This window comes from Hakea prostrata, chromosome 7 (genome assembly GCF_041222555.1).
Source record: "Hakea prostrata isolate BN-2017 chromosome 7, UWA_Hpros_2, whole genome shotgun sequence".
NCBI classification, from domain to species: domain Eukaryota; kingdom Viridiplantae; phylum Streptophyta; class Magnoliopsida; order Proteales; family Proteaceae; genus Hakea; species Hakea prostrata.
Window position 1 is genome coordinate 21,900,125 of NC_142606.1, and position 15,164 is coordinate 21,915,288.

A 15,164-nucleotide genomic window follows, 5' to 3' on the forward strand; every position below is an offset into this window, starting at 1 on the left:
AATTAGACAATTATGTGAGAAAGAAGGAACCTTGCGGTTATGGAAATAAACGTGATCCTAAATAATTCAAAATAAATGATTAAATCATAACTAGTAACTACATCTAATATGAAGTGAAGGATCGTGCCAAGGAAGGTAAAACTCTAAAATCGAATGGTCATCAGAAGGAGGCATAAATGAATCCAACGATCGAAAATTAAAGGTAAAATCTATATAAACAAGGAACTTACTCACAATAAAGGTATTTGAGTCGTTTCCCTTCATTATTATACGCAATTCAAGCTCTGCAACTCATCAGAGCATTGTGATCTTAGGGTTTCAGTCGGTAATGATCAACACGTATTAGTGAAAAGATCATGAATTAGACTCTCCGTAACGGTATATGTAATAATAGTCTCACTCTTACATACAAAAAGCTACTAGTTTCAGAAAAAGGATTGGGTCTTCAATCTTCCTACCATCAAAGAGATAGCTTAGTAATGACTATGCCACTAGGTGAAGAGGTCAAATTTTGATTCTCCTTAATAGCATTAATAACCCAATCTCCAATATATATATATATATATATATATCAATTCCCAAAAGTAAAAAATAAAAATCAATTGCATCTTTCAAGTCCCATATGATAATCAAAGGAAACGAATAAATACTTGATTGCTGGATATTATATTTTTTTGATATTTTCTTGGGACCCACATTGATAAGGGACTATTTTGTTTTTGGTAAAAGATGAGAGACTACTTGACCTAGCAACAATCTACCCTATATAAGGGGTTATATCAATGGGTTATTACTATTTGATGACCCTAATAATGCCAACATGGAAATGACCCCATTGTTGACCTTTCACACCACCTTTGGAAGAAGGAAGAAGAAAATAAGAACACCGAAAGCTAAGACTACAATAGGGTTATGATTATTCAATAAAGAATCAATTATACATACATCCCTTGAAGTTGCCAATGATTACATTTTTTATGCCTACATGTTTGGATCAACAATTTTCTGTGTAGATTTATATTAAGCTGATGGTATATACTAATCTCATTTATTAGATGGCAGACATATGTTGTACAAATTTTTTTTTGGAAGTTGAAATTCTTTCCGACGAGCTTGCGCGCACCTTGATTACATCTTCAGGAAAGGAGACGCTGTCTGCAAGGACCGAACCCACCACCTCTCCACTGAGAAGCACCAGTTGGACATGTATAACAAGTAATAATAATAAATGAATTAATTAATTAAGGGATAACAGACATTATAAATGTAATGGGTTCATTTCTATGGGTTTACACGAATTTGCTCTTTTGATAAAAAAAATTTATTTGCTCATCAGATAAAATGAGGCTGTATCTAGAAAGGCAATAAGATCACTTCATACAAAGATGACAAAATAGAGAGGAAGCACAGCACATCCTCTCTGTAGCTCAGTGAGACTTCATTTCCTTCAAATTGCCCAAATGCATTACTTGATAAGGATTTGGCTCACCATCAAGATGATACACTATAGAATTCGCATAGAAACCCTTCGAATCACCACCTCCACTGAAATTTAAGCTTTGGGAAAGATATGAAAAAGAAAAAAAAAAAACGTATAATTCAGGTAGGTGATTATCTAGCTTGTACATCACAATCTGAAACCTGTTTATGGAATTGAGAAGACTCAGCAGCAGTACTCCATCAACCCCGACGGATAAAGAATTATATTCCCCTCAAACTATCCCCTCTATCCACACTAACAGAGAAAATTTAGAAGAAAAAAAAAACCTCTTCCTATTTCTCACAATTTTGTTCATATTAGTAGAATCTATAATATTGGTCGAAGAAGTATTCCTTTTCTCACTTGGTTGAAAGTCACCTCAAGCCTTGCTCATCATAAAGTGGAAGTATCAAAGGCCAAATCTGCATCCATGACACTGCTGGAGTTGCATGGAAGGCTACTACAGCTCATCTTTAGGTGATTCAAAGCATTCTTCGTCCCAGTAGTAGGGGAATTTCAATGTGGCTGCAGTGTGGGGCATGAACCAGTCCTTGTACATGAACCTGAACAGCAGATACGAAGACATTTTTAGCCCACTTCCCCGTGAGAAACTAGACATTGATTACCCAAATGTAACATCAAGAAGATTAACAAGCTATTACAATTATATAGAGATCATATAGCTAAGAAGCTGGCACGAGACAATCTGGGAGTAAAATATTAATGGCTACTAATAGAACACACATGGGAAAATACTCACACTTTAATTGGTGGACGAGATATAACAACTAGCACCTGCAAGTCCTCAGCGTCATTTGTATTCAGGATCTGCAATATATGAATCAGTAATCCTAGATAAGTATCACATGTCTAACCACTGAAGTTCAAGTAAGACATTGATCAGAGAAGCCAGAAACATACCCAAAATAGAACGAACTTGAATTTGTGTCATCACATGATGTAATGACCAATAGTGATGGTATTCTTTGCATTCCTACCACTAGACCCATATGGCAGTTGTTTCAGATTCAGGAGCAAGTCTTATGGCAGAAAGATTGAAGTGAAGAATTATAATTAAACCCTTCTATTCAGGTCTTCAGGTTGTCGGAGACTATGACACTATTAAACAAATAGGCTGGAAATACTCAAAACATGCAGCACAGAGACTGTCCAGTGCAGCTACCTGTTGGCTGATTGTAAGCTGTCCAGGTATATGCACTTGATTTTAAGTGACATCAATCATGGACGCTTTAAGACATCAATCACGGATGCTTTAAGCGTCAGTCTTAACAACTGGATGGTACAGTATTGATCTGAAAGATGGTAAGGATGGTCCTTGAGAATACGTACTTTTGTACGTGAAAAGATACATACATTCTTAGAAAAGCTCATGCACTTCAACAAAAAAATACAAGTATATAAACTATACTTAACTGGATTATCTACCAGCCTCTATTTAGAGCAACAAAGAATCTGATTTGGGATTTAAAGTTCCTAGCTTAAGTATTTCTTACTTAGGACATATTTCATCTCTTTCCAGGTGGTAGATGCATTACCACTGTAGTGCATGTCACTTTCATTTGTAGTCCTTCTCTGGCTGGGCCAACCAAGTTTGGTGTGAACAAACCTCATCTTTCGATCCTCAGGCAAAAACAACAACAGCAACAACAAGCCTTGTACCAACTAAATGCAGTCGGCTACATGGACTTTTTGCCTTACAATCAGTTCTGTTTGAGGCTATGCTAGATGCAAAGCCTAAGCTATGCATATCTTTTCTCACCATTTCTCTTAACGTTATCTTAGGTCTGCCCCTATAGCTCTTCTAGTTCCTTCAATCTGGATTATATCACTTCTTTGTACAGGGGCATTTATAGGCCTCCATTGAATGTGGCCGTGCCACCTCAAAGCAGAAATCCAATCATATAATACCTGGGCCATTTGTGCCATCACATGATTAGAGCTTTAGCTTTTGAACTTATGAGTGTCTCCCTGTCTTCTGCCGTATGCACCAGTGTCTCCAATAAAATTAGACCTCATGTACTCAAAGCTTTAATGAGTACCAGCAGACCTATTTTGAGCTCTAGCATCTTTAACTCTGTTATCCACTTATCAGTCTCACTCACCCTAATCTGTCCAATTTCAGATCTCATCCTACCATCAGATTAAGCTGATACTTAGAGGAAATCAGCAGCACCCTAGTCTTAACCTTCAATCCAAGTGGGATCACCCAATTCCCCAGCCTTTGATTCCCCTCAAATATCCCCTAACATTTGGGCAGCCTTAGAATTAGCTCAGGTTGTCAACAGTACTTCATTAGGATCTACACACCATTGTCGGAGTCACTTCTCCATCTGAGCTCTTAAGCTTCCTAAAAAACCCCCTTAGAGAACCAAAATTCCCTATTGAGGTTCTGTTTCTATTAAGAAACCGCAGCTTTGGCCCATGGTTAAACCATCAATTCAAGGCTACATTAACAACAGCTCCCCAGTAGGTACCTAGGGGAACCAGTTGAGAACATCATCAAGGCACGGGTCACATCCACAACGATTTTCAATTCAGGGATGCCATGCTGCTTTAGGGTCCAAACACAAGAGGTTTGGGAAAGAATTCCAGCGGAAAAGGTATACGGTAGAGAGATACCATCAATATAGACCATAACTCCTAAGAACCCAAATTGAGGAATTAAAGTGAGTGTGAAGCATGGCATGGAGACATTGAGAGCAATAAAAAGGATCATATTAATTAATGTTAGATGAGCACAATTATCAACATATGTAATAAATTAGCAAAAACCTGTGCAGTCAAATGTCCTAGAAGGGACCTAATTATTAGAAAAATAAATAAATAAAGGAACATCACTAATAGGATAAGAATGTCGAGTGTGTTTAGCAAATTCAACAAATCACAATTAGTTGTTCGAAGTCACAAGTTTAACCGAGTCTAGAAACACAACACGAAAATATTAAAAGAAGGGTGCCCCAAATGGTGATTTCAATGGTGAAACTTGATCAACACCACTATCATAATGAAGGGTGTGGACGGAAGACCAAGGTAGTGGTAAAGTTGATGTAAGGTTTTGTTAGCTAGTTTATTTACTTGTTGTCTTACATGTATTTGTCCAGTTTTACGTTTTATATCCCCAAAGAATTGTATGTAATTCCAAATATTATGTTAGTGAAGTGATATCAGGCCTGGTAGAGATCAATCTCGTAACATGTAACATTTGATGACAATTTCTAATCTTTTCTTTTATCTTCTCCCTATCTTTCCCCTCTTCAATCTTCTACCCACATCTTTCTCTCCTGCTCTCTTGTTCTCTTGTTCTCTTTAGATCAACTTGATACCAGAGTTTCACGGTTTAGGTTACAGAGTTGTGCTTCAAGTACTCTGCTCCCATTTACTGTCTTTGGAACCCTAGGTTATGAAGGGGCCCCAAGGAAGAGAATACCACATGAACGATTCAAACTAACCATGAGAACTATTTGGTAGATCGAACTAATGTAAAGCAAACATAAAGGATAACAATAACAACAACAACAATAAGCCTTGTCCCAACTAAATGGGGTCGGCTACATGGATTCTTGTCCTCCAATCAGTTCTGTTCGAGGCCATGCTAGATACAAGGTCTAAAGCTAACATCAAGGGTAACTTAGCCCCAAAAAAACCACAGACAGAGAAAAAGCATAAAAGACAAATAATCAGCGTGGGTTTAAGTGAAACTTGTGCGGTAGCAAGAAATTGTTGTGAATTTTGAATAATTCCAACAGTCAGATTGAGAGTTATGGCTTCAATCACCAAAACAGAAACTAAGTTCAGTGTAGAAACTTTTGGGCTGTAGCACAAACTGATCAATAGATGACTCTCAAACTTGGATTGAATGTAGTCCAAGTGAGAGGATGTTATACTTACAAATTTGAAGTGAATATGAGGGCTGATTCTCAGATATGGGAATGGATTGAAAATAGAAAGTTTAAGTTGAACAGTAGAATGAAGGAATGGATGGATGAAGTTGTGGATGCAATGAACAGGAATTTGAGGCTAGTAAATCCAGCAGGGTTTGTCAGATGGAGAGGATAAAGGATTATTCAACCAGCAAAATTTTCAAGCTACATGCCTGGTTCAATTGAAGGAGCAGCTACAGACTTCTAACAATAGAATAGAGAATGGGGATAGGTGGATTTAGCTCTCAACAGCAGGGCTTCTTCAGCCCTAAGTGTTCAGCTCTCAACGTCCTCACCCTTCTTATCACTCAAGCAAGGAGACAAGAAGAATAAACTCCAAGCAAAATTTCATTAAGTTCATCATATCTGTGGGCTGAGAACAGCCTATTATATATTTATAGAGTGCTAATACTTGCTCACCAATTTACATATAATATAGAAACTACTATACGACTTTGCTGAGCTAGCTAATATTTTCAGCAATCACAAGAAGAAAAAATAGAATTAAAAATTAGAAACTCAGCTTTATCAATCAGTGACATACTTGAATACTGAAATAGAAACTAATAAGTTAGAAACTCAAATCAGTCTTCACTCTTCCTGAAAGCTATGGACCCCACGAATTCTCAAAAAGTGCTTTCAAAGTAAGACAAAATAGGCTGTGAGACTGTTCATGTGAACAGTGTTTTGGCTCTTCTAGAAGCCCAACTATGCAACACTTGGCCCTATGGCCCAAGGGGTTGTTTCAAAGTGAACCAGCCCTATTCTTCTTAACTCTTCTATTGTTATTCTTGCCAAACAGCTTGGCATCTAGATCATGAACATCAAGAATAAGGCCTCAAATTAATAAATAGATCTTTTGAATCTCAAACCAAAAGTGAGACAGCATTGCCAGATTTTTCTTGATGAGTCTCTCCCATATCCATAGCCATTAAGGCTGGAACTGGATTCATATAGATCTCCCTAGGCCCTCCTTCTATCCTTTCTTTCCCTGGTTCATGGAAAGGAGGGGCGTCACGCATAAGGATCAAGATCTCAGTTCCAAGGTTGGTTTTGGCCAGCAAGAAACCGAGATATGGCTGTGATAGCTTGAAACCAGGGATTTTTGGCTAAAACTTGACATGTAATGGGCTCGTCAAAACTGCTTGCAACCATCAAAACTGGTCAACCTACCGAAACTCGTCGAAACTATTGAAATTGGGTTGGTTGGAATTGGTCATGGCTTAGCATTTATTGGTAAAAACAAGTGAAAAGCCTAGACAGGGTTTCACAACCTCAGGTTCATTGTAGTTCATTGGCTAACCTATGTTGTAAAGGGCCATGGCACATTTGAAGATCACCAAGGAAGACATAAAGTCAGGATGTCTGAATCCACTAAGAATTACAAACCATAGCTATATCAAGGTAATATTGGACCTTTGGAAGGCTTAGCAACTCCAATGAGGTTTGGCTGTCAGTTTCTTGGAATTAGATATCCATTGTAAAGTTCCATATTCATTTGTTCAAAAAGTCTTGTGTCTATAAAACATTTCCACTAATTATTAAATGATAGTAGTAGACTACAGAGTTTCAGTTATAACTAAGTGAATGAAGTTGCATAAGGAGCTACTACCACTATAACTAGAGATTGTATTCTAGAAAGGTGTACCTGATGAGCATCATTTACAGGGATATGAAATGTGCTATTTGAAAAGATGTGATATTCTTGTGGTTTTCCAGGATAACGCTCATGTGAACTTGAGGCAAGATAGAGAGTGCCACTCCCCTTTAGAACAATAAACACTTCTTCACAGGAGTGCCTATGAATTGGTGTTCCTGAACCTGGAGCAAAAGTTTGCAGCCATACCTCAACCTGGAACAGAGGCAGGAAATGTCAACTACTAGGAAAAATATAAAGTCGTGCCACAGATAAATTAAAACACAAAATCTACATTTAGTTCACTCAAAATGCCTCTGATGTAAGTAGACGCCAGTGCTTAGACCCCAGTGAGTAAGTGATTCTCAAATCTACCAAACATCGAAATTATACATAAAAGCAAAGAAATTACTTCATCCCCACACCATCCAATTCTGGAATTTAGCAAAAATGCATGGCTAAATTAGGTTTTATATTTTGATACAGGCATATGTTTGGAAAGGGTTTTGCCACTTCTTCAGTGGGGATATACCTAGATAAAATTGGAAAATGACACAACAGGATGCCACCACATTCTTCTCAGAATCACAGATAAACTTATTTAGAAATCCAATCTTGGACTTTGTCACAGCTCCAATAACTGAGATAAGCCATGTGTAATTTAAAGTTTCAGGTTCACAGGGTCACCTAGGCGCAAAATAATAACAGTAACCACGAATTTATGCGTGGAAGTAGCAATAACTCCCAAATAAGCTCCCACTAAAATAATCGAGAAGAAAGAAAATCCTTTTAAGATGAACATAGACAGATACAAAGAATTCAAAAGGAACCTCAAGTGTACCTCTTTGAACCCATGCATCATTGAGCCAGCAACTGTAACATGAGATAAACCTCCTCTGCCATAGTTACTCTGAGGAAGTTCACCGATGTTCCTCACAATAGGTATTCCTATAGCAACAAAATAATAAAGGAAACACTTAGGTGACCTTTTCATGTTCAAAGCGAGAACCTCTCCTTCTCTGGTTCAACGAGATTTCCCATTTTAAATCGAATCACGGAGATGCAATTTTAGCGATCAAATGTTCAGAATCAAAGCGAAATCAAAAGGTTAAACGGTCTTCTCTTTTTTTTTTTTTTTTGAATAATTTAAAATTTATTGATAATAACCATCCAGAGAATCTAAACAGGACATATTAGACAAAAACTTAAATCTGAAATTAGCAGTAAAGAGCAAAAGTAACACCCACGATTGGAGGAGCAGACGGAAGCTTCAACGACAAAGGAGGGGAGAAAACGAAAGAGGACGAGAACGAAGAACAGTCCATTCATTTTCCGCGACTAGTTTCTTGAATGTTCTGCTTGATTCTCAGTGACAATGCCTAGAACCTTTTTAAAGAATCGAAATTGGCTTAAACGGTAGTGGATTGCAAGTTTGGAGCCAATTTGATAAATTGATCAGTTCTAATCTTGAGCCCCCTTAGAACCAGTTACCCAAAATCAGACCGGCCGGTTCATACCATTGGGTGTGAAGTGCAAATTCCCCAGTGAACTGCCTATTTATGGACACCCTCGCCCGATTTATTTTTTTCATTTTTTGGTAGCAGTCAATTTTATGTATTGGGGACGGTGGGATACCTGATAGAGAGGCTATGCCCCTGGTATCAGAAAATTGAAACTTTCATCAACTCCCTGGTTATTTCTATCAACTGAGCCACCCCTTAGCTTTTGCTTGATTTATTTTTAACTATCAAAATAAAAAGAATTTTTTTTATGCGTAAGTCACTTAAGTGGGGCTAAAACTCTTGTTGTTTCACTTAAGTTAGAAAAATTATTTGTAACCATGGTCCCTCGTGTCGCGGAAAATCGACATGTCGCTGGGGGGCGACACGACACCCCCCAGAGACACCGAATTAACCAAGCGTCAGCGATTTTCTTGCTCTGTCAACGATTCATCTGCTTCGATTGCTCGAATCGCAGTGATCAGTCCCTCGAAGTTCCAAGCATCGCCGGATAAGATAGAAAATCCAACGATCGGTGCTGGAATACCGTCGGAGGTCGAAAAGCAGTCTGGACATTCCCATTGTACAGCAGATGCTAGGGTTTCTGGACGAACGGAAAGACAGTTGAGGTGCCAAGGAGTAGCACAGGTGTTGCAGAAGAGCTTATCGTCGTCTGAAGGCGATTTTCGACACAACATGCAGATGCCGTCACCGTTGCAGGGGAGTTGTCGAGACTGCGATTCAGCCATTGACGAAGCGAAAGAGAGACGGAGACAGCAAAATGTCCAGATTCCCCCACCGAGTTGAATCACTCCAAGCTTTTTTTCTTCCTTCTTCCTATCTCTCCCCCACTTCCTCTTTTGTGCCTGCAACTCTGTAATGGAATCAAGCGAGCCTGAGAACAAGGTAGACTATGAATACCTTCCACATATTCATGTATACAAAGGTGGCCGCGTAGAAAGGCTTGTATCTACTGATTTTGTTCCAGCCGCCGTCGATCCTCAAACTGGTGTTTCATGCAAAGATGTTGTATTACCAAACTCAGGTATTTCTGCTCGTCTCTTCCTCCCTAAACTCACTCAAATTGACAACAAGCTTCCCCTCCTCATCTACTTTCATGGCGGAGCCTTCATTGTTGGTTCTCCCTTCACTTCCAAATATCACCGTCTCTTAAACTCCATAGTTGCTGAAGGAAATGTTGTTGCTGTCTCTATGGAATAAGAAGAAGAAAAAACTTCGGGTATTTAAAGAGGAGAAACGGCGATGGCAACATGTCTAAACCAAAAGTCGCCCGAACATGCCGAACCTTGCTTGTAATTCACGCCAATTACAGATTCATTTAGTTTGAGTTAAGTTTCAAAATAAATGACCAAAATATCATCCTAATATCAATTTACTAAATTTCGCTTGTGTCTCATTCCATATCCAACTCTTAGGTAGGAACTTCACCCATCTTCTTCCTACACCTTACTAGAAATCACCCACTACCTTCCATGACTGCAACCTCCCTTGCATTTTGAGATTAACACATAAATGGAGAAATACCCGACTCTCTCTTCCTTTGTTGTTTAAAACATTCTCTCCATAAGCCTCTATACCCCCCCCCCTCCCATCATTGTTATTGTCGTTGCTATCTTGAGAGACCTCATCGACTACAATTGGGGGTTACTCCTGATTGAGAACTCCCCTTCATTTTTCAAACAACTCACCAAAGCAACAAAGCAAGAATTTCCAAAATCTACAGCCAACCTAAACTCATTGAAGACTCAGGGGTTGGGCTTGATTTGGCAATTTCCTTCTCTTTATCTCTAGGTTGTAGTGGGTTTTGTTGTTTCTTTGATTCATGACTAGTGGTCTCAAGTAGTGGAGGATTCTCAAGCCTTCGACTTCTAAGGCGTAAATAAAAAGCCCTAGAGTCAACCATCAATGCCATTGTTGATTGCTCAAGCCTCTACAAGGCTAGGGTTTTGGCTCTAGTCCGAACCCCCATAGTCTATACCTTGGTTTTAGAATGCTTCTCTTGTTACGTTCATTTTTTTTTTGGGGGCGGGGGGCTAATGTCGTCATCAAATGTAATCCCTTGGTAAATTGGGTCTAACCATGACTTGATGGGTTAACTCGTTCACAAGAGCAAACAATTCTATGCACCAATTAGGGTGGTTGAGAAGCCATCATTGACATTTAAGTCAAATTTAATAAAAACACCACCTGAAAGTTGGGGCTTTAGAGGTTCGAGTTGAATAGCTAGAATAATAGCAAGCATTATCATCCTGAGACAGGCACCGAATAAGTGCACCACTCGAAGCAAATATGGCGGCAGATCAACATATTACATCTTGTCAACCAGGGCACTGTGGGGAAATCCCAAGCATTGATAAGAATCCTACTTATTATACTGATCTGCCAAAAAATTTCGTCCAAATTTTTTTTTTTCTTGGTGCCCATTTGTTGGTTATCCTAGTCCACGACATTAACAGCACGAGCTTGTTCTTGACGTCCAACGTTGAGCCCCCGAGCCAACATCACTGGATCGAATAAGAACCATGAACTTGCCGAGCTTGTTCCTAGGCCCAAGGTTGAGCCTCTTGGACCAACATTCACCTGATCAAACACAAACCACCTGGTCCAATCGCTTGTCAAGATCAAGCTCCTGTACTAGGTAAAATTTGCTATAACAGGTAGGAAAAATAATCATTGTTAAGAAAAACTATCACAAGCAGTTCAGTATGTCTAACATAGTTCTAGAAGTCATGAATTAGTCAAAGGCCAAACAGTTCGTAACTAAAGCGACCACACAAATCTAGAGGCTTATTCACAACAACATTTAGTGGACCATGAGAAGTAACAAAAACTTTTTACCAAAAAAAAAAGAAGTAACTGAAACTAAATGAATCAAAGGAGTGCTTCAAATCTAAAGGTACAAAACTCACTTGCCAAGACATGTCAATCACAATTGAAATGCCAATAGTTTTCTTGAAAAGGCTGAGGATGTTAAGGTTAAAGTTCTACCCATTTAAGCTTGAGGAAGACTGATGTAGTTTGCTTGTACACTTTAGGCTAATTCTTGTGGTTCTCTCCCAACATCACCTCTCACCATTAGGGTTCAGTTCATAACTAGTTTTTTTGGTTGCAGGTTTCAAGGATGAGAGATGCAAGGCCCAGCCTCTGGAACCTAGCACGCATGTCTGAATCTCCAAGTCAAAGGCCTCAAAATAATTTATGGGCTTCATGTGTGCTTTGAAAACTAGCCCATAATAGGTTGGGTTTCTCTCAACTCTTGCTAGGGACAATGCAATGATCCCATAGTTGTTGAAGAGATTTATGACCCTATGGTTGCAAAAGGAAAATGCTTGAGAGCAGTGCTGCTCCAAGCAGTCCACGGTACGGATTCAAAGTTCGTCTTCACTTAATTTGGACCATTAATGTGAATGCTGGGAACGGCGCTACTCCCAAACAAGGTCCGGTTGGAAATAGGTGTTGTCTCATGGAATTTCATGAATGGAGATCCTCCATCCTTAACAGTAGAGGATGAGGAACCATATTCAAGTTTTATGTGGTCCTGTAAAAATACAGGGACCATGAATGCAATCAAAGGCATCAACAAGGGTGAAATTATTTTCACTTCAAAAGGATGAAAACATCTTTTCTGGTGGTCCTAAGTAAATACAGACTGCACACAAGCTGATGTTTGATGAAATCTCTCTCACATCAAACCAAAACCAATGGAGACATTCCCAGTGGTGTCGCATGTTTGTGTATGGGGTCTCATATGTTGGGTAGGAAAGAGTGCCTGAGAGACTCATGATATGGCTTAATGTTCATCATTTTTAACAAAATTATTTCCAGATATTAGAGGGCAACCCTTCGACAATGTCATTCATTAACAACTGTATCTGAAGCATAATCTAATCAACAAAATCTATATCTGTCTTGGAATTAGGAAACCACAAGCATGTTTAAGCATGGTTTATAATGCAAAGGCTGTAGTAATATCTAAGACCCACTTCTGGAAATGATTTCAAAATTCAAACCCAGTTCAGAGACTAATGATTCATAACAGGGAATCGAAGATTTGGTCAATTCCAATCCATCTTGAGATCTAGATCAGTTGGAAAGTGCCCAATTCCTCACAAAACCCAGAAATAGTTTTATGGATTGGCCAGAATCAGAATCAATCTCAAACAATTTCCATTTGATCCCAGTCTGGAAACCTTGAATGTGGTCCTTCCATATGATGAATCATGAGACCCAGAAGCAGAGATTGATTATGGTTTCAGAGTACTACTCCAGATTTGATCACCTAACAAGCGTGAAAGTTTTGAAAGAACATGAATGTGTGAGAGAGAAGAAAAATGACAAACAGAAGAGAACAAAAAAGAAACAGAGGAGTATACCATGTTTAACCTTTTTTATAAGACAAAAGAGATAAGGGAGGGAGTAAGAGGAAAGAAGAAAGAAAAAAAAGAAAGAAAAAAAAAGAAAAAATAAATAAAAACACCATTGAACAGCTGCACTTCCTCCCACTAAACATCTCTCTCTAAGTCCTCAAAAATCTCTGGCGTGACAGACCTAAGTGGGGTGCATTATCATGAAGAACCCACCTTGCTATTCCATTTTATCTTTCATGTCAAGCCATGATATCCATTCATGCCGTAACTCCACATCGTCGTCATCATCATCTGTCATCCATGATCTCACTCTTCCATCTTCATACCCAACAAGAATTTCACATCTAAACCCTAATGACCTACTCCCTCCTTTTTCTCCCTGAATTTCCATCCATCCACTATCTACCTTATACAATCACCATTTTTTCCGGCTTACTTCCGGCGAGACATATACGTTTGGAACACCACACTGCCAGCCGCCGGAAACTCGTCCACCACACAACCTCGACAACACAATCCAAGTGGTTCAAGAGCATTCTTGACACGTGTCCAGACGTCTTGGCTCGCACATGTGGTTATCGACACCGACATCGTCGCCGGCCGGAATATTTGTACCACCTTCTTCAACATTTCGCCGATTTCTTCCCTGTCATCGTCGGTGGACCCCACACACTCGAAGCTTGCATAGCTGTACCCATCCTCTGGTGTCACGTGTATCGTGGAATAGCGGGTCCCATCCATGCCATTCATGGAATACCCACATGGATCAAATGCGAAATCACACACAACCGCATCAGGGTTGATGTCTCCGATGCCTGTCAATGCAGTCATCTCTCTTCCGGCAATGTCGCCGGCGTTACCATCTCCAGATCGCCGGTAAAATTTCCTAGCAAGAACACGATCGAGCTCCGTCATGCACACCTCGATGGTGAACATCTCAGGCATTTGATCCACAATTACATGGTTTTCATCACTTGCAGAGTAAACATGCCAAGTGTACTGTGATGCAAGCTTAGAAGGCATAACACGAGCTTTTCTGTAACAGAGATTACTGGGCAAGCTCTGTTCTAAGTACATAACTTCATCTCTGAAGCTTGTGTGAGGAAATGGCTGGGCTTGAGGGAATATGAAGTTACCTCTAGAATATCTGCACCCACATAAACTGAGACCCATATGATGAGCATGAGACAAGAGTGGAAGGATTGATTTGAGAAGATGGGTGGTTCCACAGGTCTTGATGATGATCTTTGTAGGGTAAACGAATAAGCTTGATTCTGATAAGACATAGGCATCAAAGTAACGGTTACCAACAGCCGACACCACAGTGCATTGCACAGCGTCTAACACTTCCTCAAGTGATTCGAAATCGAGTCGTCGGAGTCCAAAACCTATCACAGGATCATCACCGGAAAACTGCAATTCTAAGCGTTTCTCAAAACCTTCAAACCCAGAAAGAGCCATGAAAGAACCCAAACAAGAGAGAACAGAAGAGTTACAGGAAGAAGATACTGAGAGCTTGTTGAGGAAGTGATGTCTAAGGTGGGAGAAGGGTGGAAGAGATTTATAAGGGAAGAGATGAAAGAGGCCAGAGAAGAGTGGTGAAGAGAGGAGAGAAGAGGGTTGGCATGCGTGTGAGGCAACCAAGAACAATGATTGCAAGCAAAATGAATGAGATGATGATTATTATTTTTGTGAGATCTTCATGAGACAGGAACGGGAAAACGGTAATTCATCCCCACGCGTATTCTAGTGGAAGCTTCAATATATTTTCTTTTGACAGATTAATTTTCTGTATATTATCACTGATCGAACACAGAAAGACAGAGACAATACGACCACAAACAATTCATTTGGAATTTTTTTTTTTCAGAGATTACTCGAAACAGAAGGAAGGATTAGAGAATTTGGACGTACCAACTTATTCCATATAGACGTGCCTTGTAATTAAGAAGGACTGTAGATTACCACTGGAGTATAGTTAGTACTAATTATAAGGATATGGATTTGTTAGGTGAATCACAGGCAAGCTGATCATACAAACTAATGTTGGTGGGTCCAAAGTGTTCCTAATTCTTGCCACATCAGCCTCTTTTGACATACTTTAAATGATTTATGACATTTGAATTTAGGGTTCTTCGATTGGACATGTTCAAAAATAATATGAAGGTAAATTTCGAATCACAGGCTCCTGCACAAGCAGAGCACGGGGCGGTTTTTCTA

The 15,164-nt window shown here is 39.4% G+C and overlaps 3 protein-coding genes across 3 annotated transcripts; 1 reads left to right on the forward strand and 2 right to left on the reverse strand.

Annotated features, from left to right (window-relative positions):
• Positions 1–1,240: 1,240 nt before the first annotated feature.
• On the reverse strand, positions 1,241–8,536 carry ABP1 (endoplasmic reticulum auxin binding protein 1). Its single transcript, XM_089162135.1, has 5 exons — positions 8,305–8,536; positions 7,899–8,005; positions 7,070–7,273; positions 2,241–2,308; positions 1,241–2,043 (listed from the first exon to the last, which is right to left on the reverse strand). Exons 1-5 carry the CDS (start codon positions 8,384–8,386, stop codon positions 1,941–1,943), a joined length of 564 nt encoding a protein of 187 aa, XP_089018261.1. The 5' UTR covers positions 8,387–8,536; the 3' UTR covers positions 1,241–1,940.
• An 899-nt stretch (positions 8,537–9,435) lies between these two features.
• Positions 9,436–9,777, forward strand: LOC149010553 (putative carboxylesterase 5). Its single transcript, XM_089162445.1, has one exon. The coding sequence runs from the start codon at positions 9,436–9,438 to the stop codon at positions 9,775–9,777; it is 342 nt and encodes a 113-aa protein (XP_089018571.1).
• Positions 9,778–13,056: 3,279 nt separating this feature from the next.
• Positions 13,057–14,463, reverse strand: BUD2 (Adenosylmethionine decarboxylase family protein). The gene has a single exon (XM_089162136.1). It carries the CDS (start codon positions 14,403–14,405, stop codon positions 13,377–13,379), a length of 1,029 nt encoding a protein of 342 aa, XP_089018262.1. The 5' UTR covers positions 14,406–14,463; the 3' UTR covers positions 13,057–13,376.
• Positions 14,464–15,164: the final 701 nt, after the last annotated feature.